The following is a 23,366-nucleotide window of genomic DNA, read 5'->3' on the forward strand; positions in this document are numbered from 1 at the left end:
AGACGGCCCAAAGTAAGACGGAGGAGATGGGGAGAGCATAGCCTTGAAGGAAGGTAGGAACGGGCACACCAGGTGCAGAGGAAAGCAACGAGCATGCTGACAGGTGTCTCTGGTCTCAGGGAGGGGCCTCACAGTGTGAGCAAGACACCAACTGGGTGGTTCCCAAACTTTCGAGGCACAGAACTCTCCTAGTGCAAGAGCTGGGAGAGGGGCTTGTTTAAAATGCAGACCTGGGCCTCATGCCACACATTCTGATTTAGTGGATCTGAGTTGGGGACCAGGAATCCAATGTCAACAAGCTCCCTAGCAGACTAATGCAAATGGTCCAGGGATGACACTGTGAGAGGCCCAGCAGAAACTTGAAGGTCAGCACAAGACTTCTCTGGGTATCCCCCCCAATCTTTCCCTCCCTCCCTGATATCCCATATTCCTGGCTCTCATTCTTCTTCCTGTGCCCAGAGACGCCACTAAGCATTACAGGCCTCCCAGGCTCTGTTCCTGCTCTTTTTTCCACCCCGCCTGACCTTCCCTACCTTCCTTCGCGCTGCCCCACCTCCCCCAGGAGGCCTCACCACATCTCCCCTTCCTTAGCCTCTCATCCCACAAGGGCTCATCTTTTGGGAGGCTGCTGAAGTGTCACCTCTTTATGAAACCTTCCCTAACCATAGGCAAGTTTCTTTACTGCATCTATAAAATGAAGATGAAGAGCAAAGGAGAAATTGTACGCAAGGAGCATTGGAGGCACTCAATAAACAGTGGCTATTATTTTTATACGATAACATACCTATTATTATCCCCATTTTACAGTTGAGGAAAGTGAGGCAAAGGATTAAGAAACTTGTCCAAGCTCATCCAGCTAGAAATTGGTAGCATTTGGATTTGAACTAAGGCACAAGGTCCTCAGCTTTAATCATCCAGTTACACTGACTTTCACTGTGATGAGGCTCCGGGGAGACAGGACTCTGGCACAGGGCCTGGCATGTGGTAGGTGCTCAATGAATGCTGGAGACAACTGAATTGAAAGGTTTCTACATCAAGGGAGATGGGGAAAAATTACCCAAAGACTTTACTGATCATGATGTCTCATGCTTTTTATTTGACAAGACGCAACATCTTAAGATCTCTGATGAGAATAGGATGTAAAAAAAATAATTCAGAAAAAAAAAATTCAGAGTGGTGTTCCATTCAAAGCTTGGTGGCTCCAAAGACTATCAATCTCCTTCAATGGGGGTGATTGTGGGTTTTAACTTCAGACCATTAAGATGGTGCAGAGATATTGGGGAAAGAGGAAAGTTATGGGATAGTTGATCTGGTTCCAACCATCCTGCCCCCTTGCCCCCGGCTTCTGAATCTCTCTCCATCTCTTTATATCATTGACACCTCAATCACTGAATCTCTCCCCATGAAAAACTGGGAGAGATTCAATCTAAGGACTCAGTGGAGTCCTGGATGTTATTTTCCAAGCAAGGTTCCACATGGAACGGAGATCCCTCCATCTTGACTCCAGATTCTTTTTCAACTCAGGTCATTAATCTCATCTACCCTCCTTTGAGCGCCATACAAAACTTAGGTAGACCAGAAAGCCTCCCCTTTGAGCCTGGGGTCTTCCTACAGAGTCAGACAGCTTTCCACCTGAATTGAATCAACAGGGAATCCTGTGGGCGATGTTTCTTCCAACATGGGTGAACTGTGAAAATATTATGCCAAGTGAAATTTTCAGTCTGTCCCCTTTCACACAGCTGCCTAACTTTTGGTGGCTCAGAAGTCAAGAAGACAACAGGAAAAAGAATGCCAAACAATTCTATTGCTTGCACCGAAACCCAAGATATCAAGATTCACTCAAATCTCAGGAAAAACAAAAAAGACAACCTCAATTGGGTTACAAGACACAAAAGAGAACAGGAGTCACTACCAAATAAGACTAGGAGGTTTTCCGGAAACGGACAACTTTCTGAAACGCTTGCCTAAACTCTTCATTAAATACAGTATAGATTATTGGATTGATGAGGGAGTTTAAATAGCCAAGCCAGGTGAAAAAGTCAAAGAGGGCTGGGTGGATCCAGCAGGAGTCCCGGCAGATGGGGAGGACCAGAGATGCAACAAAGAATGGCAGCCAGCAGATGATGAAGGCCCCCAGAATGACCCCCAGGGTTTTAGTGGCTCTCCTTTCTCGAGCAGCGGAAATCCTCTTGCGCTCCAGGATACTGTCAGCAAGCTTGATTTTCACGTGGCTGAAAAAGAGTGGGGAGCTGGCCGAAGCAGAGCGCCCCTCATGGAGGCTGGGGTTGAGAGAGCAGAGCGAGGACCCCGCAGAGCCCGTGATGAGGTGGGCGGTGGTGAAGCGTTTCCCGTAGAGTGATGGCGGATTCAGGATGCGGTTCCGGGCAGCCCTGTAGATCCGGCTGTAGAGGATGACCAGCAACACAGACGGGATGTAGAAGGCCCCACATGTGGAGTAGACGGTGTAGGAGATCTGAGAAGTGTTCACCAGGCAGTCCGACATCTCCTCGTGAGCTTTGGCCTGCCGCCAGAAGAGCGGCGGGATGGAGATACAGATGGAGATGGCCCAGACGATGGCAATCATGGCAGCTGCATGGCCTGCTGTCCGGCGTTTGCTGTACTCCAGGGCATCAGTGATGGCCCAGTACCTGTCCAGAGCGATGACACAGAGGTGCAGGATGGAGGCCGTGCAGCATGTGACGTCAGAAGACAGCCAGATGTCACACAGGATTTGGCCAAAGCTCCAGGTGCGGGTGGTGGTATATGCGATGCTGATGGGCATGACCAAGATGGAAACTAAGAGGTCAGTCATGGCCAGGGAGCCGATGAGATAGTTGGCTGGGGTGTGGAGCTTCCTGGTGAGGAAGATGGTGGTAAGCACAAAGGCATTGGAAAGGACTGTGGCCAGTGTGATGATGGACAGGCCCACAGCAAGAGAAATCTTGAGGGCCTGGAGGGTCCCCGGATCCCAAGCCTCTGGGCTTTCTGTAGCGTTCAGGGATCTGTTGGAGGCCTCCTGGAGAAGGCCTTCCACTGACTGGTTTGGTGGGGACATTCTAGGGGGCTCTCTCTTCCCACAGACTTCCACACACACAGCTCCTTCTCTCACAGGTGTCCTGCTCACAGAACAAGGTCATCCTTCTGATTCACGCTGGTGGGAGCCATCCATCAGAACAGACCACAGTGAAAAGACCTCAAGACTCGACTATTTAAAGAACATGGAGGTGACGACCAGCTGGTAGTTAGTTAAGGTCTTTCCTAAACCAGGTGAACCCCAAGATGTCTCACTGTTCTGGAACTTTACCCAGCTTTCAGGTGGCCTCCGGGGGGGGCTTTCAAAACTAGAGACAAAAAGAACTACCAGCTGATTCGGAGAAGCAGTCCAGTCAACAGCTCCCAGTTTTCCCGGGTTCATTGTGACACAGTACGAGGTACGTAACTTCGGTTCCTGTCCTGCTGACCGTTTTGAGCCTGAACAGACAAAACATTCCAGTTACCAAGACTTGAGGAATGCATGAGCCGGGAGAAGGCAAACAAACAGATCACTGTGGGTTCATCGAGAAGGGCACACGTTCAGAAGCTCTAGGGTTTAAAGAAGAAAAAAAGTCGAGTTAGGCTCTAGAATGACAATTTGGACACTTGAAATTAACTATAAGATTAAATGGATATTGCTTAATGCTGGCAGGGGTGCACTGAAACTGGTATTCTGATCAGGAGAAGGCAGAGGAGGGAAATGTGCCCCACCCCCACAATTCCCAGAGGGGGCAAAGTCTCAGAGCTGTTGGAAGCATCACAGGCTTGTCACAAGTACATGAAATCAGCTCTGTAAATTGTGAATCAGAAATCATCTGTTTATTCAGCAACAATGGAAACTAAACAAAATAACTCTGTTTTTTGTCACCAGGAAAGATACCAAATGTTACAATGCATTTCTCTAAGAATTGGGAAGGGGGAGGTGACCTTTCTTCTATTCATATGAATTTTCCTAGAGTGAGCATGCATGATTCTTAAAACAAAAAAAAAGCAAACACAAAAACATCTTTTTGTAAAGCAAAGAAGTTAATTGCAAAAATAAAAACCCTGAGCATTTTTCATGGTGAAAGTTCAAATCCAGAAAATACATTTCCAATTGGAAATTGGAAGTTTAGTCACAAAAAAATCTTGGGGGGTGGCTAAAAGGGGTAAAGGGACATATATGTACGGTGAGGGACAATAATTAGACTACTGGGGGTGAGCATGATAAAGTCTATCCAGAAACTGATGAACAATAATGTATGCTCGAAATTACACAATGTTGTAAACCATTATGATCTCAATAAAATTACTAGAAAAAGAAATCTTGAAGACTCATTTTCTTTTCTCCCTCCCATTCCACAAAGTTGTGGGTGCTTCGTCTTTCAAAAATATCTGCCAGGGCCGGCCCCGTGGCTTAGCGGTTGAGTGCACTCACTCCACTTCTGGCGGCCCGGGTTCGGATCCCGGGCGCGCACCGTCGCACCGCTTTTCCGGCCATGCTGAGGCCGCGTCCCACATACAGCAACTAGAAGGATGTGCAACTATGACATACAACTATCTACTGGGGCTTTGGGGGAAAAAAGGAGGAGGATTGGCAATAGATGTTAGCTCAGAGCCGGTCTTTCTCAGCAAAAAGAGGAGGATTAGCATGGATGTTAGCTCAGGGCTGATCTTCCTCACACACACAAAAAAAAAATCTGCCAGAAGAGGGGAAACAGCCTCAATTTAAGAAAATCAATCTTAAGCAGCCTGCTCCAAAACTTTCCCCACGTGTGAAGGATATTTTTAAAATATCTTCTGTGGAGTTCTTCTGTGTTCTAGGCACTGACTTATTTAGCCCTGGGGCTAAGATTCACCCAACCTGTGAAGTGGGCAAAAAGGCCTCGAACTTACAAATGAACCAGTGATGCTCATAGAGGTGATGTCACCTGCCCGAGGTCACCCACCTGGAAGTAGAAGAACCAGGTCCAGAGTCAGCTCTGGAAATCTCCACTCTTCTCTACATTGCTTCAAGTCAGGGAAAAGGCTTAAGGCACAAGTGCTTCCAGGAGCGGAGCTGGTTGGGACCCCCTGGTGACAGGTGAAAATGATGATCCCTCTTGCCCCACCCCTCACCCTGTGCTGCACCCCAGAAGCCTCTGGCTCCCACTTTGGTTCACAAGGAAAATGAGAAGTCAGGTTGGGCTGTTTGGAATTTTCTTCCTTCAAGACAGTCTGGGTGAGTGAGGTGCCATCATTTCTCACAGACGGCTGTGTGCTTGCCCCACAAACCCATGCGGTCACTCCTGGGTTCCAGGCATTCCGATGACCTCATCCAGTGAAAGGCGTGGGCTCAGAAAGGCCTGAGAGGCTGGTGGGTGATATCTTGGGAAGAAGGACCGGGTGCATTGCCTTGGTCAGGAATGCTGGGCTGGAGCTTTGTAGGAAGCTACATGATTCTGAAGCTGTCTCCCTCCTCTCCTACCTGCTGTCCCGCCCCACCCTGAAGAAAGTTGGGGGAATTTCCCATAATCCTGCTACCTTTGGAGATACAGACTGTAGCCCCATAAGCAACTACCTCTCTCCAATCACACTTCAAATTAAAATAATAATGAGATATCATTTTCATCCAGCAGAAGGTAAAAAATTCTAAATCTGATCATGTCATGTCATTGGGTAAGGGTGTGTAGCAACAGTTTTCACCTACCACTAGTAGAATGTAAATTGGGGAACCTCATTAGCAAACAATTTGGTATTATCTCATAAAGCTAAAGACGTAATGACTACCTCATGACCCAGTAATTTCCCTTCCAGGTATACATGACAGAGAAACTCTTCTGTGTGTTCACCAGCAGGCAGGAGCAAGAACGGTCACTGTAGCATCGCCTGTAATAGCAAACAACTGGAAATCACTCTCATGTCTGTCAACACTAGAATGGTAGGATGTGGCATATTCCTACGACGGAGTGCTACAGAGAAGTAAAACTGAGTAAACGAAAGCTGCATGCATCAAAGTGGGAGATTCTCACAAACCTAACACTTAGTGCCCAAGTCAGAAACATGTAAGAAGAAACAAACTGTTTAGGGCTATAAATGTGTGTAGCAAAGCCATAAGGAAAAGCAAGGAAACGTTAAATATAAAATTCAGGATGGTAGTTACCCCTGGAGGAGAAAGGATGAGGGAATGTAACTGTGGAGGAGTTTTAAAGGTATCAATGATGTTCTACTTTTTTTTTTTTTTTTGGTGAGGAAGATTGGCCCTGAGCTAACATCTGTGCCAATCTTCCTCTATTTTGCATGTGGATCGCCACCACAGCACGGCCACCAACAAGTGGTGTAGGTCCATGCCTGGGAACCGAACCCAGGCTGTTGAAGCAGAGCACGCCAAACTTAACCACTAGGCCATGGGGCCAGCCCCTATTCTATTCTTTAAGGTGGTGGTGGGTACATGGATGTTTATTATTATTCTATGTTACATATATACTCTTTTGTAGAGAGTTATATATTTGTAATTTTTCTTAAACAATTTTGTCCATTATGAAAAAAACCTAACGCTATTACTACCAGCAATAACAGTGATACATTTTGGTACATTAGTACCTATTGATATATTTTAGTCCCAAAGATGTGGGTTCTGGTCCCGGCTCTGCCGCTGACCAGTGGAGTAACCATGGGCAAGTCACAACTTCTCTTTGACCCTCAGTTTCTTTCTTGGTAAAATGGGAACATAAGCATGGCTATGCTGTCCAAAGGGGTGTTTAGTAGTTCTAGTAAGATCAGGTATGTGCTATAAACTGAAGAGTCCTGAACAAATGGATTGAGGATAGCAAAGATGGAGGGCAGTGGCTAAAAGCATGTATTTTAAGTCAGGCAGGCTCAGGTCGCAACGCCTGCTGCTCCACTTTCCCGCTGTGGCCATTGGGCAAGTCACTTACGCTCTCTGAGCCCGCACAGCCTCAGTGAGGAAGATGATAATCCATACCTCACAGGAGTTTGGGGAGAACTAGTAAGATCATGGATCCAAACGGCCAACACAGTAAACGATGACTTCTCTGGTTTCTCTAGGATGTGTCCAATCAAATTCAGGTCTCCAGGCAACAAGGTCTCTTCCCTCACCAGAAACCAGGCATCACTGTTCATTTTGGTGAGTGATGTCTGCCATCGTCAGAACTACCAGCCACTCACGGAGCTTCTCGCCTGTCCACCACACTCCTGGAGCCATCGCAGCAGCAGCGTCTCCCCTGGAGTCCAGGTCACACAGACTCCAGCCAGACCATGCACCCCCAGCTCTAGCATCTCCGCAGAGGGGTGGAGGGGAAAAAGCAGGCAGACAGACAGACCTGGGTCCCAATCCCAACTTATTCCACAGACCACCTCTGACCACAGCTGATTGGACCAGGATGGACATGTGACCAGAAATGAGCCAATCGGATTCTGTCTTGGGAGTTTAGAATGGAGATTGTGAGCAGCTGAGCAGACAGATGATGGAGAGGGAGCAACCTGAAAGCTGAGGCTCCTGAGGCTGGAGTTGGGTCACAGCCATGACCAAAGCCAGGGCAAGTTTGGGGGGAGCAGAAAACCCATAAGTAAACAAAGAAAACAGGTCTGCAGAGAGAAGCAGGAGAATGGAGCAGACAGAGAAAGGAGCAGAGAGAGAGAGGAACCATCTGCCCTAGGAGAGGAGGGGGAGGAGCCTTCCTATCCTTGGATGTCCGCAAGCAACCTCTGTCCCCAGGAAACCTCATTTGTACCAACTCGTACTTTTCCTAGTTGAGCCAGTTCGAATGGACACAGCAGGCACTGAGATACAGTAATAAGAGAGAGGATTTTCAGTTCCTTACCAGCAAACAATCCCTACTGTGGGATGTCAGGCAAGTCATTTCACCTCCTGGGCTTTTCTTCCTCATCCGTAAAGTGGGGTAACAGCACCTTTCCCCCGGAACTGCTATGTGGATTCAATGATGGAGGGATAACATGCCCGGCACAGTGGCTGCCACCCAGCAGGTGTTCTGTTAATCACTCTTTACTAAGATTTCCTACCCAGGGCTCATTCAATTCACAGGAAGATCAGTCACCTCCCCTTTCTCACTTAGTTAAAATAAACTAAGTGAGTCATAAAACCATGCCAGAAACAAAGAGGATATATGGGTTTAATGTATCCTCAGAAGCCAGTCTCATCCTTTCAGAGGGAAAAATCCAAGGCTCTGTGATAAAGATTTGTGGCAGTAGAATAAATCCCCCACAGAGGAATTCGTGTCTGTTCTTTCTCTAGAAGCTGTGTGGTACAGATGAGTGAGCCCTGGACGGGAAATCATTCTCCACAGATCTGAAGAGTGCTTTATATTTTACAAAGTGCCTCCCCAGCTGTTATTTCATCTCATCCTCTCTACCACATATGACCTCCCACAGCCTCAGTTTTCTCTTCTGTAAAATCACGGTATCAAGTCTATCTCCCGGGAGTTTCATGAGGGTGAAATAAAATAATATACGTGGGGAAGACTGAAAAGTTTTAACACGGGTGTGTGTGTGTCTATCTATCTATCCATCCATCCATCCATCTATCTCTGAGTGCAGGTTTTGAAATCTAATCAGCTTCCTGAGCAAGTCAATCTTTCACCTCAGTTTCTCTAATTATAAAATCTGGAAAATGTAGAAAACAAAAAGTAGCCAAACCTCTGACCCAAAACTTCCATTCCCAGTTATATACCCAACAAAACACGTACATATGTCCACCAAAAGACGCATGGAAGAATTGTTCATAAGAGCACTATTTAACAACCTCAAACTGGAAACTACCCAAGCATCAACAGTAGAGTGGATAAATAAATCGTGGCATATTCATACAGTAGAATACTATACGTCAATGAGAATGAACCTCAGCTCCCCACTACACACAACCACATGGATGAATCTCACAGACATAATGTGGGGCAGAAGAAACTCAACATTATGACACCACGTGTGATCCAAACTTCATAAAGTTCAAGAACAGGCAAAACTGACCCACACTGATGGCAGTCACGCTGGTGTGTTGCCCCGGAGGTGAGGGATGTAATGACTGGGAGGGAGAATGAGGGGGCTCCTGGATGAAGGTCATGTTCTGTTTCTTGAGTTGGGTGTGTTCACTTTGTGAAAATTCATCAGGCTGTATACTTGCGTTTGGGGCACTTCTGTTTTTGTAAAAAGTTTACCCAAAAAAGTAAGGTTAAGGGGCCAGCCCGGTGGCAGAGTGCTTAAGTTCGTGTGCTCCGCTTTGGTTCACAGGTTCGGATCCCAGGCGCAGACCTGTGCACTGCTCATCAAGCCATGCTGTGGCAGCATCCCACATACAAAGTAGAGGAAGACGGGCACAGATGTTAGCTCAGAGCCAAACTGCCTCACCACCAACAACAAAAAAAGTCAGGTTAAGTGTCTAGGAACCTTAGGTACCAGTTCTGCTGGTCAAAGGGAGACTATGGGCTCGTCATTTAACAACCTTGAGCTCAGTTTCTTCACGTGGAAAATGGGGACAATAACAATACCAACGTCATGTGGCTGTTATGTTTAGTGAACTGAGTAGAAAGCACTGGCCATACAGTAAATGCTCTGTAAATTATAGGTAGTTATAATTAACAGTCTTTCCCTGGCAAACATGATTTAGAAGGAACTATTTAAATGACGTAATCCAATCTAATCAGCTGAGATGGCTGATGGCCAGAGGGGTGGGTGCCTTAGAGGTTGCCTAAGATCACACAGCAAAGTTCAGCATCCGTCCCAGCTCAGCTCAGTGCTTTGACTACCCCATGCTGCCTCCACCTTCCTCTATCAAAAGGAGGAGTATATTTCCTTGTCCCTCAATTCTGGGTTCAGCATGGACCAGCTATGGCCAACAGAATGAGGCAGAAGTGACAGTGAGCCAGTTCCAAATTTAGTCCTCAAGAGGCTGTGCCTGTTTCTGCTTGCACTCCACCATCTCCATCGGAAGAACATGTGTGGGCTATCCCACCGGTCCCCAGAGGAGATGAAGATGCTGCAGCAGAGCTGCCCCAGCCAAACCCAACCTGGAACAGAGCTCGTCGGCCAACGGGCAGGAGCATGTATGAGCCCAGCTAAGATCAGCAGAAATGCCCAGCTAATTTCAGATTAAATCAGCCAGTCTCCAAATGCATGCATTGTAGTAATAAATGTTGCTGTTTTAATCCACTGAGTTTGAGGGTGGCTTGTTACACAGCAATAGCTGACTGATATAGTCCCCTCATTCACTGAATTACTAGATTCTGTCAATTCTACTGCCTAAACCGAACTCTGCCATGGCTCTTTTCTCCCTTCGCTACCCCTGCTGTCACCATCCTGTTTCAGGCCATCATCTTCCCTGGCCTGAACGGTCTTGCTGCCTCCACTCCTGCCCCTTCTCCATTCTCTTACCAATCACACCCAGAATCTTCCTTTTAACCAAGAGTCTGACCGTGTCACTCCCTTAAAATCCTTCAGTGGCTCCCACTGCACCCGGGACTAAGTCCCAGCTCCACAGCTTGGTTTTGAGACCCCTCATGAACCAGGCTTTACTTACATTTCCAGCATCATCTCCTGACCTAGGTGGCTGTGACCTTCACACTCCAGTGGCACCAAGCTGCTTGCTCTTCTGTCAGCCCCCTGCTGCCATATCCACGCTCAGTGCTGTTTCCTGCTCTGCAGCTTTGTCCCTGCTGTGTCCTCTGCCTGGAAAGTATCCTCTCCCCAGCCCTCTGCCTGCCTAACTCCAAGTGACCCTGCAGGAGAAGTTCTGGCATCTGCCCAGGAAGCCTTCCCTAACCTCCCCCAGCCTGGCTCGGGTTAGGTACCCATCTCCTGGAAGCCCACCACCATAGCTCTTACCACACTGGACTGTCCCCATCACTGGACCTCAGTGCAGGGACCACGCCTTATTTAACCCCATAGCCCTGACACCTGGCCCAGAGCAAGAGCTCAATAAATGTTTATGAAGGGCTGCATGAACTGATGAGGAATGGGCCCTGAGAACAGTGTACTGGACGGAGAAGGGAGCCCTGGGCTTCAGCTTGGTTCTGCCACTAATTCTCTGTGACCTCAGATAAGTCACTTCCTCCTCTGGGTCTCAGTTTCTCCATCTTGAAAATGAGAGCGTGGGACCAGATCAGAGATTCTCCTACTGTGCATCAGAATCACCTGGGGAAGCTTTAAAAAAGTACAAATACTGTTAGAAAAAAACAGACATCCAGGCCTCACCCTCCGAGGGGCAGAGCCCAGGCACGGTAATTTTTCAAAGTTCCCCAAGTGTTTCCAAGGTGCAGCCAGGATTGACAACGACTGGCCTGGATGATCGCTGGTTATCTTCATCATGACAATCTCGTTATCTTTAAAAAAATCAAAGACAGGAGAAGCCTGTTTTCAAGGCCTTTGCAACAGGGAAGGATGAGAATGCAACCCCTTCCAACTCTCCACCTTGCGCTAGGTCGTGACCAGCCTTCAGCAGGGAAGGACCACCTTGATCAACCAAACGCACTGTACAAAGGCTGTTGCCTTTGTGGTTAACAACACACTGGAGCCTCTCACGCTTGTGGGAAAGTGGGCAAAGGGGTTTTAAACTCTTACCACCTGCCCCTAATACTACCGCTTGGGGCAGAGTTAGTATCCCCATTTTTCAGATGAAGAAACTGAGGTCCAGAGAGGTAAAATGACTAACCCAAGGCCATACAGGTAATACGTGGCACAGCTGGGATGGAGAGCCAGCACTGAGCAACTAGAATAACCACTACTGGCTACATGTGACCATTGAGCGCTTGAAATGTGGCCACTGAGATGTGCTGTAAGTTAAAACACACCGGGCTTCAAAGACTTAGTCCAAAAAAAAAAAAGGATGTAAAATATCTCATTAACAATTTTTATATCAGTTACATGACATTTTGGATATACTGGGCAAATAAAATATATAATTGAAATTGATTTCACTTTTTTCTTTTTTTAACATGGCTACCTCTAAATGTTCTAAATCTCAAATTACATTTGTGGCTTGCATTCTATTTCTATTGGATAAGGCTGCTCTAGAAACAGTGGTTCTTGACAGGGGTGATAGCGCCCCCTAGAGGTCATTTTGGGACTCTGTCCAGGGGGAACTCGATGCAATCCAGGGGAAGGGGTTGGTACAGTACTGGGAGCTGCGCGGGCAGGGGCTGGAATACCAGTAATAGTAAAGTAATAGCCAACATTATTAAGAGCTTACTATGTGCCAGGCACTGTTTTAAGCACTTCTCCTATATCAACTCATTTAAGTCTGACCACAACCCTTTGAAGCCTGTCCTATTATTATTATTCCCATTTCCCACGAGAGGGAACTGAGGCTCAGAGAAAGGGCTTGCCTAAGGCCCCAGAGCTAGGACACCATAGATCTAGGATTGGAACCTGGGCTTGCCGGACTCCACGCTCCACCACTCACAATAGGTGCTGAGTAAAGTCAGTTCACTCCCTTCTTCCTTCCACGACTACTTACCCCACGCACGCCTGCACACATTCCAAACATCTTCCCTGGGTACCCGCTATATGCTAGGGCCCATCACTCCCACCTGAACGGACCTCTCTCTGCCGCTGGGAGGGCGCACGGGCATCCTCATTCAGCACTCAGCACGCCACCCTCTGCCGCCTTCTCAGCACAGCCCAGAGAGAAGGGGGGAACGTGGTTGCCACAGTGCTTCTCACACTGGAATGGGCACACGCGTGACCTAGGGATCTTATGAAAATGCAGGATCTGATTCTGTGAGTCTGAAGTAGGACCTGAGATTCTGCATTTCTCACAAGCTCCCAGGGGATGCTGCCACTCCACGGACCACACCGAGCTGTGCAAGGGATACTAGTAATGTCAGCCCTAGGATTTAAGGATCTCAGAGTGTCAGAGCGGGAAGGACTCTTAGGAATCATCTGATCCAATTCCCTCACAGTGTTGACAAGGAGAAAGGCTCAGAGAGGGTAAGACACTTGCCCAAGGTCACACAGTGAGTTACGGGCAGAAACCAAGTCTCAGACTCCCATCAGTGCTCCTTCCACTGCCTCCCACTTGTAGCAGGAACTTGAGACTAAGGACAGAAGTATCCAGAGGCTTTCATACCATATGCTTTTGGTATTTTCATATCCTCCCCCACCTCCCCTCCGAGTTTCCATATGAGGGGAGTAATCCTGGGGGCAGACTGGCAGGGCAGACCACACTCTGCAAGAAGCCTTGAGGGCTGCATCCTCTGGCCCTGGAGCTCAACCCGCCCCTCCACCCCTGATGCTGCACATCTGGGTCTCCAGAGAGCACTTGAGCTGATGGAGTGAAACCATTTTCAGGTCAGAGGAGAGGCTGTCTTCTGCTGACTGGATAAACAAGGTACTAACAACAGGAATTCATTTCCTAGAAATTAAACACTGAATTTGTTTGTGTTTACAAGATCCAAACCTGCTATTCACCATCTGTTCTCCCTGCTGGGAGGCACAATACAGCTGTGATGAAGCGCATGAGCTTCGGAATCAGGTAGACTGAATTTGCTTCCCAGCTCTGACATTTACTAGCTCTGTGACCTTGGGCAAGTTTCTTAACCTCTCTGAGCCTGTTTCCTCAACTATTCAATAGCTATTTACTTAAAGCCTACCACGGGTTGGCATGAGCAACACAGACGTGGACTCTGCTCTAAGGAAGACTTATAGTGGCCCTGGCCCTGGAACCTGGGACCACAGACGTGATCCAGGATGACAGTGGAGCACGCAGGGAGCCACAGGAAAGTAAGAGGGATAGGTAACGTGCTGCACCCTGCGATCCCCCTCGGAAAGTGGCTTTGAAGCTGAGCGCTGGAAGACAAACAGAATCAGGAATGAAAAGGAGTTGGGCCACTGATACCTATTCCAGGGGACTGAAGCTTGGAGAACCCTTCCCTCCACGCACCTCAAATCCTTTTTCTTCATTTCCTATTGCTTACATGTCCGGAGATTGCACAGTCCAGCCCTTTCCTCTCATCCTCCTGTTCACCTGCACTCAGCAAAAGATCCCACCTCCAGCCTGGCTGAGACCTCCTCCGGCAAAAACACTGTGGTTCTCTCACACCTCTGAGCCTTTGCACAGGTTGTTCCTTCTACCTGGAATGCCTTTCCTCTCGCCTCCTCCACTTTTTCTGGAGGTTTCTCTGGACCCTAGGAATGGAACTGATTGCTCCCTCCTCCTCTCCCCACTGGTCTTATCACACTGGACTCCCTCGACTGGGCTCACTTGCCGCCGGCCTGTCTCCCTCTTTGGACTCCAGTTCCTGAAGGGAGGGGAGGCCTGTGTGTTATGGAGCCCAGGGCCCTCTGTGTGGGGTGTACTCTTCCCCATCATGCCCTGGTCCAACTCCAACTTTACCCTCAGGATCGAATTCAACTGTCTCCTCTGCTGAAACTTGTCCACTCCGTCCACTCAAGTGGGGCCAGCCCCTCCTCTGTGCCCAGCAGGGCCTCCTGTTTCTGGTTCGCACCGCACCTCCCTCGTCCCCCTGCAGCCCAGCGCTGGGGGCTCTCTCTCCCCATGAGATGGGGCAGAGACCCGGTTTTGTTCACAGATGTGTTTTGGCTTGATACTTCCAATAGTTCAGGAATGATTCACTCAAAGAACGAAAGAGGAACACTGACAGTTTTACCTTTGACACCTCTCTCTGTACCTCTGGCCCCAAATGTCCTTTGGTCATCCCTCCTGGCTGTCCCACAGGGGCCCCAAACTCAATCGAGCCACGGTCTTCCTCGTCCACACCAACCCCTCCTGTTTCCTCCTTGGTAGGCATTAGCCTGTTATTCACCCATCCCCAACACTTGGAATCCTCCCTCCCTCCCTCTCCGCCCCAGCATTTAACCAGTTGCTTCTCTTTTATGAATGAGGAAGGTGAGGCTCAGAAAGGTAACGCAGCTGGCTCAAGGTCACACAGCAAGTAAGTGGCCAGGCCCAGGGCCGTGCTCTGAACAGCCCAGACTCCCTCCCTAGCCTGACCTCTCCTCTCCCCTGACTTCTCTACCCACATTTGGGGCATTTGTGTCTTGGTTCAGGCTCACAGATCGCCCTCTGCCCAGAAGAGCAATCTTTTCCACTCCCCTTCACACATATCTATCATCATCTGCTCTCTGTTCTCTGAGGCGCTTCTCAAAAGCCACTTCCAGGCCGGCCCTGTGGCCTGGTGGTTAGGTTTGGCACACTCAGATTTGGCGGCCCGGGTTTGGTTCCCGGAGTGGATCTACACCACGTGTCGACGGCCATGCAGTGGCAGCGACCCACATACGAAACAGTGGAAGATTGGCACAGATGTTAATTAGCTTAGGGGGAATCTTCCTCAGAAAAAAAAGCCACTTCTTCCAGGAAGCCTTCCCTGGCCAACTAGATGCAAAATCCCCCTCCTTTAAACTCTCTCCAGACTCCAGGTTTGCTTGTGCCTCTTACTGCTGGAAGCTCCTTGAAGGGCTACCTATTCCCTCCCCACTCCAGTGCCCAGAGCACAGTAGGCTCGCAATCAGTATAGAATAACTCCTCTTGTGAGGTTCATAGGAGCCCTAGAGAAATAACAGTCTTCCTCCTCTCCTGTTTGCAACTCTGCAACGGCTCCCATATCAGAATAAAATCCAAACTCCTCACCATGGCCTACAAGGCCCTACATTACCTGGCCCTGCCCGCCCCCCAGCCACCTCTCTGACCTCATCTCTTACCAGCTGCCCCCCCTTAAATTTTACCTCTTCGGCAAAGCTTTGAGCAGCCTACATAAAATAGCTCTCATCCTCTGTCATATCACCCTGCTCTATGCTCATTCGAGCACTTACCCCTGTCCGATATTTTCTGCTCATTTGTTTACTGCTTGTCCTCCCCCTCAACACACACCTTCTATCCAGCTCATTGCTGTACCTCCAATGCCTAGAACAGCGCCCGACAATGAGCACATGGGTCTGCAGCCTGAGGAGCGATCTGGGCTGGAGATAAGGTGTATGAGTCACATTCACAGAGGTGGTTACTAAAGCCAGGGGGGTGGATGAGCTCACCCAGGGAGAGTGTCTACTACGAGAAGAGAGGAGGGCCTGGGAGAGCAGAGCAGCTCACGGCTGTAGCAAGGAGGATGAACCTGCAAAAACAACAGAGACGAAGGAGGGAAAACACAACATTGTTAAGTTGTGGGAGCCAGAAGAGGGTGTTTCCAGAGGGAAGGAGTGGTCAGCAGTGTCAACTGCCGCTAAGAAACAAAGTTAAGGACTGGGGCTGGCCCGGTGGCGTAGCGATTAAGTTCATGAGCTCCGCTTCAGCGGCCCAGGGTTCGCAGGTCCGGATCCTGGGCGTGGACATACGCACCACTCATTAAGCCATGCAGTGGTGGTGTCCCATACAAAGTAGAGGAAGATGGGCATGGATGTTAGCCCAGGGCCAATCTTCCTCACAAAAAAAAAAAAAGAAAAGAAAGAAAGAAAGTTAAGAACTGACCAGTGTCTGCTGAATTCAGCTTCCTGGAGGACACTGGTGACCTTGGCAGGGTCCATCAGGTGGGGGCCATCTGTGTAATGAGGGGCCTCTCAGGTCCTGGGAACGCCCAGCTCTGAGAATCTGTATTTCTGCTCATATTTGCATCACTCTCGCCAAAAAGCAGTCATCCATGTGTGGCCCAGGAGAGGCAGGATGACCCAGGGTACCCACCCTCATTATTCATCCATCAGGTAACTGACAAACTCTGAGGAAGCCCCTCTGTATTTCTGGCCTGTCCTGGGCACCATGGGGAGAGGAGGCCCTAGGCCCTGCCAGTCATGTCCAGCTGCCAGCCCCCTCCCTCATATGCCATCCACTAGGTCCTGGCTTCCCAGATGCCTCCACAACAAAGACCCCACACTTCTCCCCACCAGCTGGACAGGACTAAAGGCCAGAGAAGGTCCAGCTGTCCAAGTCCTTGCTGGCTGCTGTCGGTACAGCGTCCCTTGATGTCCTTGAGAGGAAGGCTGAGACCCTGGCCGGTGGCTTTGGGGTTCAGAGGAGAGCACACACCCATGATGTATGCTCAGTTAGAAAACACTGGAGGCTGATTCCAGGAAATAGATGGAGAGGTGGCTCCTAATAACCAGAGCAATGATGGCCACTAATGACTGAACTGTTGTGCGGGGCAGGTACTGGGCTGAGCAATGGCCCCATTTGACTTGCACAGTGAGCCTGTGAGGCCAGCCTTCTTACCCGCATTTCACATGGGAGGAAATCAAGGCTCAGAGAGGTTAAAACGGCTTTCTCAAGGTCACACAGCTAGCATATAGCCAAGCCCGGTTTGCTAATGCAGCTAGTCTGCCCAAGAGCCACCGCTCCTAATTCTTAAACTTCCCCCGAGCTAGAGAGGCAAGGGACTTCAGTCATATTCTCTCACAAGCAGTGTGACTTTGGGCAAGATTTATTCCCCACTCTGCCTATCTGCAATAAAGCAGATTTCTTAGTGCCCTTCCAGTTCTGACACTATGTGATTAGCTAGAATCAGTACAGAAGTTTACAGTTTATAAAAAGGCATCCATAGGGCATCTCATTTATTCCCACGGATCCGCAGGGCAGGAGAAGTATCCCCCCCATTTGATAGATGTGCAAACTGAGGTTCGAAGAGACGCAGCGACCTGCCCAAGGTCATGAAGCTAGTTAGGGCTTCGGATCTGGAAGGCGAGGCTCCACACTGAACGCTCCTTCAACTCCCCTTCAGAAAGGGGCGGCCCCGCCGCGGCGCCGCGCCCGGACCTGGCCGGCAGGGGGGAGCGCCCTGCTTCTCTCGGCCGCCCGGGGCCACGTGGGGGCGTCGCAGCCCCCCGCCCGGGGGGCGCCCTCCCGCCCCGCCAGACCTCGCTCGGGCGCGGGGCACCGGAATGCGCGCTCGGGGTCCCGCAGCCGCCTCCGGGCGCCGCCTCGCCCGCCCTCCATCCGGGGGCTCCGGACTGGGCTCCCCTCGGGCTGGGCTGGTCCTCTGGACCCCACTTCCCCGCGCGGGCTCCCCGTCCGAAAGCGTGGAGATGCAGGACGCCCCGGGTCCCCGAGGAGGGGCGCCCCCGCCCTGCCCCAGCTCCTCCGGGATGCGCGAGGCCCGGCGCGCCTCTCCGGGCGGCACTCTCTCCGAGCGCTTACCCGCTCCCGGCCCGCAGGTGCGGCCCCGGGCTCGCCCTCCCGGCTCCTGCTTCCTCGCGCAGCGCCGCGTCTCCCCGCCCGCGGCCGCCGCCCCGGGGCGCTTCCCGGCCCGCGCCCTCGCGGCCCCGCACCTCCCTGGGCCCCTCCCCGCGCCCTGCGGCTCCGTCCCCACGTTCGCCTTCCCGCGCCCGCCGCGCCTCCTCGCTCCCCTCCCCCAGCTCCTCCCCCGCGAGGCTCCCTCCCCGCTCGGCCCCCCGCCCGCCGGGACGAGGCACGGCCCCTTCCAGTCCCGGCGGCTGAGGAGCTCCGAGCCCCCGCCGTCTTTCCAGCCCCAGACCCAGGGGTGGGTGGGCGCCCGGGAAGGGAGGTGGAGGAGGCCCCAGCCCAGTGCTCCCTGGTCCCCACCTGTAGGAGAGTGGATGGGCTGGGTCTGGAGCAGGGGTGCTTAGAGGGGGCCATGCCCAGAGATCCTTGGTTTCAGCCTGGCCATCCCTACCTGTGCTCATCCCTAGTTGGATTTTTTTACTTCATTTAACAAATATTTATCGATCTTCGGTGTCAGGCTTGTTCTAGGCACTGGGATATGGCAGTGAACAAACGTGGAGCCGGGGGAGCTCACGGGAATGCAGTCCCTAGTTCCATAGGTAAGTGGTGTGGAGGACACTAACGCGGGAAAGGAGATAGAGAGTGAGGTGGGGGCTTCACTGGGAAAGTGGCATCTGGGCAAAGACGGGGGGTGAGGGAGTGGGCCCTGCAGGAATGCAGGGAAACAGCAGTGCAAGTGAGGGACAGCCAGGCTAAGACTCGGAGGGGGCAGTGACCAGCCGGGTCTGGGGCTGAGTGAGCAGTAGGAGCTGAGGTCAGAGAGGCGGGAGACTCTCCCTCATTCAGACAGCAGATTCTGAGCACCGCCCCAAGCCCCAGGTTGCGGCACGTGTTGGGGGTGCTGAGATGTATCTGCCCGGTTCCAGGGGACCAGGGCTGAGAGAAGACTCGAGCACAAAGAGGGACAAGGAGAAGCGTCCACTGAAGAGGCACAGCCCTGGGCACGTCTTGTGTCCACGGTTGACGCAGCTCGGGCGGAGTTGGCCTTCTGTTTCCTTAGGGGCTGTTTGTCTGCCTGTTCTTCATGTGTTGTTAAGTGCATGCACCCTTAGGACTGGTACGTCTCCTTGATGGGTTGACCCTTTATCATTCTGGAGTGACCTTCTGCCCCTGGCAACAGTTCTTGTCATGAGGTCTCCTTAGCTGGGCATAGGGACAGGCCAGCGGTACCCCTTGCCACTGGTTTATTTACAGCCCACACAGCTGTCTGACATCTGTCACCCCAAAAACTCAGCAGCTCCTCCTGACTTTGTTAGTGTCCTTCTGTGTCCTTCTGCTCCACAAATTCTCTACCCACCTGGCCCTCCACTCCTTCTCCATACCTCACCCTCCCAGCTCCCCATTTGATGATTGGCCTGGAGCCGTCTTCTCTCTCCATCTCTCTCTTTTTTGGAAGGCTGTGATCAATGATCATTAATAATGCAAAAGTTCTTTTTGTCTTGGTGCAAATCCCAGGCAAATAAATCACAGGCAAATAGACAGGAGTTATCGGCAGCCACACCTCGGCCTTCTCCACTCTACTCAGGCCCTGGGCTCTTTTCCTAAATAGGAAATAGGAAAATTGAGCAATGCCAAACGTAGGCATTTCCCGAAATGGGTACTGCTGCTGACGCCCCAAGTCTAAGAGTCAGAGGAGGAAGGGGTCCTGTCTACACAGCTGAAGCATTTGCAGCTGCTGCCAGGGTCCCAGCCTGAGATCCGGCAGTTGGGAAATTCACATGGCAGAGTAAATATAGACACACCCCGGGTGTGTGTCCTCACTGAAAAGACCCCGCCAACCCCAGAAGCTGCCTTAACCAGGGCTGAGAAACAGAAGGGAGAGAAGAGAGGGCAATCCTTGTGCAGCATCTCAGCACGCTCTGACGAAGCTTACATCATTTAACAACAAAAGCAGCCGCAGATGGTAAATGCCGTTGGAAAGCTGGTTTAAGGAAAAGGCTGGGTCTGCTGGAGAGGGCTCACTGCAGCCTCTCCGCCCTTGCTCTGGGCCAGCAGATATGTTAAGCACAGTCCCTGCTCTCAGGAAGCTCACAATTCGGGAGAGAAAACCTACACGGTGTTAAGCACAGCACAGTGTGGGAGAAGGGAAAGGGGCGGGGGGAAGGGGCTCAGAGGAGAGCATGCCCTACCTGGGGGGTGGGCAGGGGCAGCCCCTGCGCTGAGCCTTGAGGGGTGAGTAGGAGGCATTCGAGCAAAGGGGGAAGGGAAGCAGAGAAGTTCCCTGCAGAAGGAACAGTATGTGCAAAGGCACAGAGGCTAAAGAGAATTTGGTTAGGGAAACCAAGTCTGTAGATATTCCTAGAGTGGGGAGAAGTGGTCAGGATGAGGCTGGAGGGCAGGATGGGGCCGGCCAGCTCATGAAGAGCCTTGAATGACAGATGAAGGACGCCGGGCTTTATCCTGAGAGCCATGGGAGCCAGGGAAGCGCTTTGAGTAAGGGAGCGGCATGATTGGACAGGGCAGGTTGGCAGTCTCTGGGACTCTGAGCTCTGATCCCCACGTGGGCATCATCAACCGTTCCATCACAATCCCCATAGCTGCTAACAGGATGAAAAACCCTGAGGCAGCTCCCTGATCACTTCCTGCCCCCTCCAAAGCATTGTCCACACTTCACTAGAGCAGGCTTCCCAAAACACGTGGATCCCCTGCCCAGACACCACCAGTCCCTCCCCACTCCCTCCTGAAAGGCCCCAACTCCCTTATCCTGGCATTCCAGGCTCTTCCCAGTCTGTTCCCACTTTGCATTTCCTGCCTTCTCAAACCTGGCTCATGCTTTCCCTCCATCTGGAAAGCTCTGATCCCTATTTCCATTGGTCAGAATCCCCTTCCCTTCCAGAATCTTTCATACCTCCTTGATCTACCATGACTCATCCCTCAAGGCCCAGCTCGGCATTCTCCTGTGCGGGTCCTTCCCATTCCTCCTGAAGGGAAGTGGTGGTTCCCTCCTTGGAGGTTGGATGGCAGAGTGGGAGTTAAAAATGTAGGTGAAAGGGGTAAAGGGGCACATATGTATGGTGATGGATAAAAACTAGACTATTGGTGGGAAACACGCAGTCTGTACAGAAACTGATATATAATAATGTACACCTGAAATGTACACACTGTTATAAGCCAATATGACCTCAATAAAATAATTTAAAAAAAGAGAGATAATGTGCATAAAAAAATGTAGGCTCGGTGATCAGACTGGTTTGAATCCTGATTTCACCACTCAGTAGCTGTGCAACCCTGGACAAGTTATCTAAATTCTGTGAGCTTCAGTCTGCTCATGTGTGAAATGATCACAATAACAGTACCTGCTTCATGGGGTTAGGATGAGGGCCAACTTGAAACCATACATCTACAGTATATAGCGCAAGCCTGGCACACAATAAGCCCTCCATGGTGTCCCCTATCACTGTGATTGTAGTTGAGATGCCACACTTTTCTCAATTATTTTGTGTCCATCTCCCCAACACTGTGCGTTTCAGAAGGGTAGGGGTGATTCACTTAGGTATGCCCCATGCCCAGCACTGGATCCAGCACATTGTAGGCATTTAACCAAAGATGGATGGATGGATGGATGGATGGAGGGATGGATGAATTAATGAAAGAAGCCCCCTAGCCACCCCTGCTCCCATAGCATCCCCCTTTGCTTGGGAGGTGGGAGCCAGACTTGCCTTTTTCTGAACAGGGTTGAATGAATCCTGCGTCAGGGGACTAGTGTCTGGGGCAAGCTTTGTCAACAGTCTGTGGTTTGCAATTTCTTCAGGGGAGAGCTGTCTAGACAGAGGGGACATCTGCGCAGGGGAGGAGCAGGGACTGCATGGGAATCAGAATCCAGGGGGGAGCTTTTCAGGGAACCGGAAGCCCAGCCTTCTCCCTGTTTGCATCCTTCCTCACAGCTCAGGACCTCGCTGAGCACGTCCAGACCTGGCTGAGCACGTCCACTACCTGCCCCCAGCAGTGGAAATTAGTTCACAGCTTCGACCTGGGGACAACAAAGAGGGGTAAGCACGGCCCCTGAGAGGAAAGTCCTATTGTGCATTTCCCCTAGATGAAGCAACAGACAGAAGTTGTGACTTTCTCTTGCAAGGGCAGTGACAGAATGGGACCTCACTTATATCTGACTCCTCAGGCCCGTGTTCCTCCCCATGAATCACATGTCTAGTCAACAAATATTTGGAGTGCCTTCTCTTTGCACAGTGCCGTGGTAGGTGGCGCAGGGCCAGCAAGGATAATTAAGATGTGATTTCTATCTCAAGGAGTTTATAACGTGAGGACAGAGTTGAAGCCTTACTTATCTTTGTATTCCCAGCCCAGGGCCTGGCAATACACTGAATGTCAAATAAAGCACAGATTGGGAGAGCTGAAAGGGTCTTTGCAATTCAAGTATACCAATCCTGTTAATTTACAGTTGGAAAACTGAGACCTAGAAGGAGGAACTAACTGGAGAGTCTGGTCAGGAGCTTCGGCTCTGGAGCCAGACTGCTTGGTTTGAATCTCATCTCTACCATTTACCAGCTGTGTGACTTTGGGTTGGTCACTTAACCTCTCTGGGTCTCAGTTTCTTTGGAAAAAGAAAGAGATTAAGTTGTGAGAATTAAGTAAGATCATCCATGTGTGGGGTTGAGCATAACACTTAACATGGAATCCCACAATACATTTTGCTCTGATTACAATTAACCAGTCATACAGTGAATTAGCCAGAGATCTGGACTAGCCCCAGGCTTCTTGACTCACAGTCCAGTGCTCTTTCCAGCTCCCTCATGGTTCCTTGTGTCCAGTAGAGTGTGGTCAGGGGAGAATGGGAGTCACCTATAGAGGCGTGGGTGCATGTGATCAGGTATCTGTTGTCCTTGGGGACAAGTGCCCAGATGGTCCCTGAGCCCCTATGTCAGTGCCTCCTGCCACCCCTCCTTCCCATCTTTGATGCCTCCCTGCCCCCAATGTCCCTCCTTGACTGGAATCTGGAGACTTACTCCTAACTGGAACACACACCGAGACTCCTGATAACATCCCCCCACCTCCCATCCAATTTCCTCTGGGCCAGACGGGGTGTGGCCGCGCCAGGGAAGGAGCCAACAGGAAATTCCCCGGGAGCAATGAGGGATGGGTGTCCGAGGGCGGCCGGCGATGCTATCTGCAGCATCCAGCCTCAGAGCCGGAAGAGGCAGGTCCCGCA

The 23,366-nt window shown here is 50.7% G+C and overlaps 1 protein-coding gene across 4 annotated transcripts; it reads right to left on the bottom strand.

Annotated features, from left to right (window-relative positions):
* Nucleotides 1-415: 415 nt before the first annotated feature.
* On the bottom strand, nucleotides 416-18,177 carry HTR1D (5-hydroxytryptamine receptor 1D). 4 transcript variants are annotated; one of them, XM_058553192.1, is made up of 4 exons: nucleotides 18,098-18,177; nucleotides 5,782-5,880; nucleotides 4,962-5,085; nucleotides 416-3,582 (listed from the first exon to the last, which is right to left on the bottom strand). In XM_058553192.1, exon 4 carries the CDS (start codon nucleotides 3,053-3,055, stop codon nucleotides 1,922-1,924), a length of 1,134 nt encoding a protein of 377 aa, XP_058409175.1. In that variant the 5' UTR covers nucleotides 3,056-3,582; nucleotides 4,962-5,085; nucleotides 5,782-5,880; nucleotides 18,098-18,177; the 3' UTR covers nucleotides 416-1,921. The 4 variants fall into 4 exon arrangements, with proteins under 4 accessions (XP_058409175.1, XP_058409173.1, XP_058409174.1 ...); XM_058553190.1 differs by lacking the exon at nucleotides 4,962-5,085; XM_058553191.1 differs by lacking the exons at nucleotides 4,962-5,085; nucleotides 18,098-18,177 and adding an exon at nucleotides 10,544-14,710.
* Nucleotides 18,178-23,366: the final 5,189 nt, after the last annotated feature.

Source organism: Diceros bicornis, chromosome 13 (genome assembly GCF_020826845.1).
Source record: "Diceros bicornis minor isolate mBicDic1 chromosome 13, mDicBic1.mat.cur, whole genome shotgun sequence".
Lineage (NCBI taxonomy): Eukaryota > Metazoa > Chordata > Mammalia > Perissodactyla > Rhinocerotidae > Diceros > Diceros bicornis.